This window comes from Salvia splendens, chromosome 4 (assembly GCF_004379255.2).
Source record: "Salvia splendens isolate huo1 chromosome 4, SspV2, whole genome shotgun sequence".
NCBI classification, from domain to species: Eukaryota; Viridiplantae; Streptophyta; class Magnoliopsida; order Lamiales; family Lamiaceae; genus Salvia; species Salvia splendens.
This window is the reverse complement of record NC_056035.1, coordinates 31,306,870-31,314,389: the sequence shown is the minus strand read 5'-3', so window position 1 is coordinate 31,314,389 and position 7,520 is coordinate 31,306,870. Positions and strand designations below refer to the sequence as shown.

Below are 7,520 nucleotides of genomic sequence, written 5' to 3'. Positions count from 1 at the left end.
GGAGGTTAAATCCCTAATGTGCCCTTGCTTTTGACGTGTCCATTGGCGGAATACACTCCATCTTCTTCGAATGGGGGAGTGAAAATTTGGATTCAAAATCTCATTCGATTTGGGGAGCGGCTGGGTCGCGGAGAGGGGATACCACATCCAAAAATTGCAGGGAAAGAGACCGCAATTCCCTTTTCAGTTCCCTTTTCAGCTTTTCCTTCCCCATGTAAGGCTCTTCGGTTTCGTGTGATTTAATTTGAAGTTTTTTGCTCATCCGAAATGAACATCTGTCTATTCTGCGACGATCGAAGATAGCTTGGGGATTCTTCGACATCCGACAAACGGAGCATATAATATTGTGTGTAAACTTTGAATCTGTTGGGCGAATCAATATACGTGACCTAAAATTCAATTTTGTTTGGGTATGTCCACAGATCTGGAAGCGTAAAGCACAATACTGCGCGGTAGTTCAATTTCTCTTCTCGATTTGTCACTTATGTAGTTGTTTCTATGTCAATTGAGCTCTAACTAAAGCTTTAACTACTATGTAAATGTCGAAGCAAGTTGAGAACATTTCCATTAACAAGCTGTTTGTTTGAATGTCTGGCCACAGCTGTGCATATCGGAAACTGTCATCGACTTCACATCTGCAAGGTAAGTAATGGTTGGAATCTTATTTTTCACTTATGTCGATTACGTCTTCTACAAATACGAAACTATATTAACAAATGTGGCTTGTCTGTGATTTTCCATCTATGTTGGCCCAGATGATGTCTGTTTAGGTGGTGTCGGTTCGCTTATGTCTTATCAATCTTGATTCAGTTTGTATGTAATTCGTAGGTCATGTCGGTTTGTTGTTGTATAAATTTCTAACTGAATCTAAACTTCAGTGGGAAGCTCTTAAGTGTATAAATTATGCAAATGTCGGTTTGTTGTTGTATAAATTATGCGAATTTCGTTGCAGCAAATTATCTTGTGTGAACTGACTTGATTGGAAGATGAGGCAACCAAATGCCAATTATGCTTGGCTATGTCAGTTGGTTGAGGATATTCTGTACATATTTCGGAGGGAGACATTTTTGCTTGTGCATAGGTATCTGAGGGCTCGCACAGGCCGTTCGAGGCGTCGAATCCTCGAGACGGCTAAACGGTACAATGTGATTTGTAGGGTACCTAAACAACTGCATAGAATTGGCCGTCTACTTCATTTGAGTGATGCATACTGTGTTGCCAATATACGAATGGATCGTAACACATTCGCACGTCTATGTTATCTTCTCACTGAGCGTTGTGGGATGCATACCGGCAAGGTCGTTGGGGTGGAGGAACAAGTTGCCATCTTTCTTGGAGTTCTTGCGCACCACAAAAAGAATAGGGAAGTCGGTTTTGAGTTTTGGAGGTCGGGGGCCACTGTTTCATACTATGTAAACAAGGTCTTAGGTGCTGTTTTGTCCTTGCATTCAATTTTGCTTTCAAAACCTACACCAGTCACTGACAATTGTGCTGAAAATCGCTGGAAATGGTTCAAGGTATCCTTTGTGTCCATGTTCCACATCATTTTCTGATATTCATTTATTTGACACAGATATCACATGCTTGTAGGGTTGTCTAGGTGCTTTGGATGGCACACATATACCCGTGTTAGTCAGTAGCTCAGACAAACCTCGGTACCGGTCTCGGAAGGGGCAAATAGCTACAAACACACTAGCTGCCTGTGACCGTAACATGCAATTTGTTTATGTCCTGCCCGGATGGGAGGGATCAGCTGGGGACTCTCGTGTGTTGAGGGATGCGCTGTCACGGGAAAATGGACTCAAGGTCCCACAAGGTGGTTTAACAACTTGAGTGCTTATTAGGAATATAGTTAAATTGTTTGAACATTATATGTGTACTAGTTGTACGTCACCAAGTAGTTGGTTTTCATGTTGAAATAGAACCATGGAATGAAGTTTAACTATTGGGCATGGATTTATTGTGTCTATTTTATTCGCATATCACAAAGTAATGGGTACTGTATCGATTTCCAATTTTAAAGGATTTACAAAAAGTGATTCACAAACTTAAACATAATAGGGAAATTTTGCACAAAGTCTACACTAACATAAGACAGAACCACAAAAGTTTGAACATAATTATCCCCTTGCATAGGTTCATAAGCACCACTACAAAAAGGTCCGACCCGGTTGGACGGATGGTCTTAATAGGTGCAACAAAGGGGCACATACAAAACACACATCAAGTGAGAGTCTGAAATTACAAACTAAGCGCAAAGAGTCTTCTAGCCAAAATATTATAACAGACCAAATAGTTGTCAAAAGAGTTAGGAGGAATCGACCACCAACATGCTAACTGGTTGACCTCGAGATCTAATTCTGATTTAGAAACCTGAGCACGTAGCCTAGTTTGGACTCGGCAGGCATGCCCATGAAGATCTCAAGGCGTTGCGTCTTCTCACACAGTATGTCGCAAAGATCATACCTCTGTGCCAGGGTCAAGCCCACAACACTTCCAAGTTTATCAAATACTTCCTGCCTCGCCTTTCCGATATCAAACTCATAGCCGATCCTAGTCGATATCATCTCTAGCCGGGTGTTAGTGTCAGCATGTAACTTACCAAGGAACTCCATTAGAGCTGAATCATCAGAATAGCTTATTTTGCGCTTATTTCCAACTTTGTTGCTGGTACGCAGAGTGCTTCCACTCTGCCCAGTGCTTTCCTCGTAGTTCCCAGGTGTCGGGGTTGGTCGTGGCTGAGTGTTGTCCTCCTGAGGTATATCTTCCATGTTCACATAGTAGTCATTTGAGTAGTTCTCACTGTCAGCAACATTTTGCTGCTGGAGTGATCGGGCAGCATCAACGATATCTTCAGCATTGGTCCCAATTGCACGGTCTTTCCCAAATATGAGCACCCACTGATCCCAATGAGTCCAGGCCTTATCGCGCATTGTTTTGGCATTGCTGTCAAGCTGAGATGCCAACCATAAAGCTCAGAAAAACAAGAATGTTCAAGCACAATAGTAAACGAATATTAAGTTCATTCATCTCGGATTTACCTTGACGATTTGCTCCCACTGCTCGTCATCGCAATCAATCTTGAAGTCAGCAGTGAAGCCCACACCACTCCTCGATAGAATTTGAGAAAGACTCTTGTACAACTTTTTCCACGCACCAATCTTTGAGTTAATGTGGGGGGTTGCCGTAATATCAGTATTGGGGAATGCCTCGCGCAGACGTTGCTCAATACGCCCCAGATAACCAGCTCGGAAACCATTGTCAGATTTCCACCCGTTAGCGACCAGCTCAATCAAAGAAGAAGCCAATATATCTTCTTCACGTGTTGTCCACATACGCCGACTGCGCTCCCCTTTTCGGTACTTAGTTCGCACAAATTGGGTACCCTCTTTGCACACAGAAAATGAGAAGCGACGAAAGGCATAATGTTAATATCACGAAAATCGAAAAGGTGCTCTGAAAATTCTGGACAAATTGATTTACTAACTACTCACCTTGGCTGGTAAACCCACTGTTGGATCCACGACCGAAGCCCATTGACTGAGACATGATAACTACAACAATGAACCTAACAACATCATTCACAATTTTGTGCTATAAACGAACTCGTCCCTTTATCCATTACTCCATTAGTCAAACAGACAAAAGCAAAAATGCTCACATTGTTAACGGAAAAATACTTCAAAGTAATCTCAACAAACTAGGGCATAAACATCTCCGGCAAGTGATTACGCCTCTACACGATTTGCGGCAAATATTTTTGCACAAACAAATTTGAAGAACAAGTTGCAGACCAATACAACACCAAGCAGTGGAATAGGGCACGACTCACCTAGTGAATTCAGTTTCTTGAAGCCAAAGCTCAACAATTGCACCCTCTTTTTTCACACGTACTTGAAAATCAGCCTTTTCTTTCCCCGTATGTTTCCTGCTTTTGTTTCTCGCTTTGACATGGTGATGGTGAATAAAAACTAGGGCAATGCTGAGGACTTTTTCGACATTTGAGAAAAAAAATTAAATATTATTCTAATCATTGGTCACTATTGGATAAATGAATGGGTTTTGGCCAAAAAAGCCGAACAACAACATAATTTTTCATTTATGTGGGCCCATGCTGAATACACACACCCAGATTTGATATCTTGGGTTATCTCAACTAGAAAGGAGAACACGACCTTACAGTTAAAAATCTTTATTCAGTTCAGTTTGCCGAATTTCAAATGTATTGAGTGACCTAATATTTTTTGAAGTGTTTAAACCTATGTGTTTTGTTCGGTTCTGACTTATTTTGTGGATTTATGCTGATTTCTACACAGATTGGTAACGAGATTCAATCATTAGAAAACTCAGAACAAAGTAGAAATCATCTCCGATCTAAATAATACAAATATGAATATACATTTTTTTGCATTGCTCACCATCAATTACATTTTCAAGGAGGACTCTACACGATTAAATGTAAGGAATTAACTTAATGGCTACACGATTATAGTGACTATGTCTGTCTGGCTACCAATGTAGCATAGATGAGCTCGTTCCAGGCATCAGGCACTCCGGGAAGACACCAATGGCTACAGTCTTGCCTTCTCGTAGACACCTTCTTGAGTTGAGTCACGTTCTTTCCATAAACGGAGGGGTGTCCATCCTTGCGGAAATTGGTCAGGCGTGTAACATTCAGAAGCACTGCCTGCACCCTCGTTTCCCTGAGGATTTCCTCCACAATCGTCATCTTCTGAGGGTAGCTATCGATGATTGCCCCTTGCACTACCGGTTCAGTCTCTCCTTTGCACGATCCACCAGAATCCCAGTCTCCACCTCTGTCGTTAAAAAATGCAAGCATTTGAACAAGATCGAAACCAATGGTAAAATAAAGCATAACCGAGTTGGGAAGGTGGTACCTGAAATGAGGAGACGAGTAACCACGATAGAAAACCAGCTTTTCACGGCTCATGTTGTTCTTGATCCACGTTGCCCAAGTCTTGATGGCTCTTCTATATGCTTCCACAGCATCAAATTTAGGATAGACGTAATCGCCTTCTTTGTAGTAGTTTTTCCTGCAGCGTTGGGAGTGATATTCATGAATATAAACGTAACTAACAAAGTAGCCGAGTCGATTTGGTGAGGAATCATCGTCTCACATACCCCCTAGACGTCTTTCCATGGGTCCACCAGTGCCCTGTGTTGAACACAAGTATGTCGGCCCTCAGCCAACGAGCAGCTGTCTTGTCAATACGGTCGATGGAGAGAGTAGGATTGGAACTTCCTTGTGCATTGACACGAACCCCTTCCCTGACAAGGAAGTGCGACCGAACAAATTCCACAGTGCAGTTGTAATCCTGCAAGAACCAGTTCAACAGCCATTAAGTATTTTCAATACTGATGACACGAAGAATGACCTGCTCGGATTTACCTCAAATTTGAACATGAAGTATCCTCTTCCCTTAGTTATCTTATATCCATGAGTTTCATACATTTTGGACTTATCCGGAAGCCCTTCACGCAGAAGACACAGCAGAGATTCAAACTGGTTACGGTTCATAGAGTCTCCCACCAGCATAAGCCTCTTTCCTCTCAGTCTCCCCAAGAAGTCCGTCGCGCTAAACCTACACAGTCACAAGCTTTCCGTATAAATAGGCATCGCTAAAACATGGCGCGTGAATGGCAAAACACATGACCAGACAACAGCAAGCATACATAAGAACAATTCCAAGTCTATATGAATCATAATTGCTAAAGAAATTCACTAAAGGAGCTTCATTTCATACTATCATTCTCATTCTTGCAACTTCTACCTGGAAAAATAACCAAGATTCACACTTTCATGCTAGCATCTTCATTTTATTTAAACAGTCCTTCCTAATATTACTGCCTCCAAAAATTTGACTGTTGTACCCAACTTATAAAATTTAAATGCTAATTCAGATTATGAAGAATTGGTAGCACAATGTCCCAACTACTTAATTTATCACTATCACCAATTTTGTGTAAACCTTACTTCACCAAGTATATACCAAAAATGGCAACACAACAACTCACTCCAACCTCTGATCCAAAACTTCATATTCCAGAGTAGGAATTAAGCAATCCCAACACGGCAACATTAGAATATATCAAAACCAACTTGTTTTAAGTTTTTTCCCCAAAATATCCAAGCCATTAGATTAACCAAATCAGCATATTAGACCAAACAAACACATAATCACACTGCATTGCTATTTCTTAATCCCTCAAAAGAGAGATAAACCTGGGAAGTTCACATCCATGAGGTTTCCATCTCCATTGTGTATACCCAAAATCAGGCCTCCCATTGCTCTGACAATCGAAAGCCTCATCCACATAGGGACAAGAACCCGCTCTATATAGAGGATACCCTTCATCCTTCACCCATTTCCCACTGTACATATCACAATTCCTCAGCTCTTCCGCCGCCGCATTATCAATTAAACCACCGGCCTCCTTCAAAGACTCCATCTTTTCACCAGATTCTTCCAATTTCGTGCTGTTTCTGTCATCGGAATCGGAATCCGGTGTGATGAGACCTATCTTTTCCTCTTCCGACTCCGATGGATCCAACGGCTCTGAAGCATTCTGAGGAGATTCGTCGTCAAGATTCGAATTTGATGAGATGGGAACTTCATTTTCCTCATCAAGATCAGATTTTGATGAAAGGGGCGTCGTTTTTTCTTGGAAATCAGACGAAATTGAAGTGGGTTGTTTTGTATCATCGAATTCGTCGTGGGAGAGAGAGGATCTGGAGACGGCGGGGATTTGGGAGATGAGGCTGAGATCTCTGAGTTTGGGATCGAGAGGGCTTCTGTTGAAGAGGAGGAAGCAGAGGAGAGGGAGGAGGAGGAGAGAGAAAGTTAGGAGCTTGTTTCTGGTGAAGTGCGAGGACGAAGCTACCATGGTTTTTTCACATTGCTGTTTCGAAATTTCGGTTTTTATTTACTTTGTTTTCCATTTTGTAAAATCGAATGTATCAACTGCATTTCACATCGTCTAGGTTTTGGATTCACGCTTTAGGGCATCAGTAACCCCGTCCCCAAGTCCCCTCCACGTCATCATTCCTCTACAGTTGCGGCCCAGGCCCCAACTGCTGTAACCCTGCAGGTTGCGGCCCGGGCCGCAACTAATAAATGACACTATTCACAACTCCAACCTATTTTGAAAGTAAAATAAAAAACGCTGTAAATTTATAACACGGAAAATTTAATTTCATCGAATACTGCAAAATTACAACATATAAATTTTCAAACTGAAATAAAATACATGAAAACATAACGTCAATGCTGGAAAACGTTGTTGCGAGTCCAAATTTCTTCGATTAGATCGGCTTGGAGGCGAGTGTGTTGTTCCTCTTGGCGCATCGCAGCTGAACGAGCCATGACATTGCGGATGTCGTGAGGAAGGCCCTGCACGGGCGGCTCGGTGACAACGTAGTTGACAAAAATTTCGAATTTAAAATATAAAAATTTCGAATTTAAAATATAAAAAAAAAAAATTTGGTTGCGGCCCGGCCC

The 7,520-nt window shown here is 41.8% G+C and overlaps 3 protein-coding genes across 7 annotated transcripts; 1 reads left to right on the top strand and 2 right to left on the bottom strand.

Moving 5' to 3' along the window:
- Positions 1-1,969, top strand: LOC121799443. 5 transcript variants are annotated; one of them, XM_042198811.1, is made up of 5 exons: positions 1-214; positions 423-452; positions 602-642; positions 953-1,517; positions 1,591-1,969. In XM_042198811.1, the coding sequence occupies exons 4-5, from the start codon at positions 987-989 to the stop codon at positions 1,831-1,833; spliced, it is 774 nt and encodes a 257-aa protein (XP_042054745.1). In that variant the 5' UTR covers positions 1-214; positions 423-452; positions 602-642; positions 953-986; the 3' UTR covers positions 1,834-1,969. The 5 variants fall into 5 exon arrangements, with proteins under 5 accessions (XP_042054745.1, XP_042054743.1, XP_042054742.1 ...); XM_042198809.1 differs by having other exon boundaries at positions 304-452; XM_042198808.1 differs by having other exon boundaries at positions 300-452.
- Positions 1,970-2,066: 97 nt separating this feature from the next.
- LOC121799442 lies at positions 2,067-3,991 on the bottom strand. The gene is made up of 4 exons (XM_042198806.1): positions 3,833-3,991; positions 3,495-3,568; positions 3,042-3,388; positions 2,067-2,954 (listed from the first exon to the last, which is right to left on the bottom strand). Exons 2-4 carry the CDS (start codon positions 3,547-3,549, stop codon positions 2,355-2,357), a joined length of 1,002 nt encoding a protein of 333 aa, XP_042054740.1. The 5' UTR covers positions 3,550-3,568; positions 3,833-3,991; the 3' UTR covers positions 2,067-2,354.
- A 363-nt stretch (positions 3,992-4,354) lies between these two features.
- Positions 4,355-7,012, bottom strand: LOC121801407 (protein trichome birefringence-like 5). Its single transcript, XM_042200890.1, has 5 exons — positions 6,245-7,012; positions 5,411-5,603; positions 5,143-5,336; positions 4,899-5,054; positions 4,355-4,817 (listed from the first exon to the last, which is right to left on the bottom strand). The coding sequence occupies exons 1-5, from the start codon at positions 6,904-6,906 to the stop codon at positions 4,496-4,498; spliced, it is 1,527 nt and encodes a 508-aa protein (XP_042056824.1). The 5' UTR covers positions 6,907-7,012; the 3' UTR covers positions 4,355-4,495.
- Positions 7,013-7,520: the final 508 nt, after the last annotated feature.

What these genes read in the sequence shown, in the direction of transcription:
- LOC121799443 (XM_042198811.1), top strand. Translation starts at nt 987, where the DNA reads ATGAGGCAACCAAATGCCAATTATGCTTGGCTATGTCAGTTGGTTGAG. An exon ending in ATCGCTGGAAATGGTTCAAG is followed by an intron (nt 1,518 to 1,590) that starts GTATCCTTTGTG and finishes ACATGCTTGTAG; the next exon opens with GGTTGTCTAGGTGCTTTGGA.
- LOC121799442 (XM_042198806.1), bottom strand. Translation starts at nt 3,549, where the DNA reads ATGTCTCAGTCAATGGGCTTCGGTCGTGGATCCAACAGTGGGTTTACC. An exon ending in CAGTGGGTTTACCAGCCAAG is followed by an intron (nt 3,389 to 3,494) that starts GTGAGTAGTTAG and finishes CTGTGTGCAAAG; the next exon opens with AGGGTACCCAATTTGTGCGA. An exon ending in AGTGGGAGCAAATCGTCAAG is followed by an intron (nt 2,955 to 3,041) that starts GTAAATCCGAGA and finishes TTGGCATCTCAG; the next exon opens with CTTGACAGCAATGCCAAAAC.
- LOC121801407 (XM_042200890.1), bottom strand. Translation starts at nt 6,906, where the DNA reads ATGGTAGCTTCGTCCTCGCACTTCACCAGAAACAAGCTCCTAACTTTC. An exon ending in CATGGATGTGAACTTCCCAG is followed by an intron (nt 5,604 to 6,244) that starts GTTTATCTCTCT and finishes GTGACTGTGTAG; the next exon opens with GTTTAGCGCGACGGACTTCT. An exon ending in ACTTCATGTTCAAATTTGAG is followed by an intron (nt 5,337 to 5,410) that starts GTAAATCCGAGC and finishes TGGTTCTTGCAG; the next exon opens with GATTACAACTGCACTGTGGA.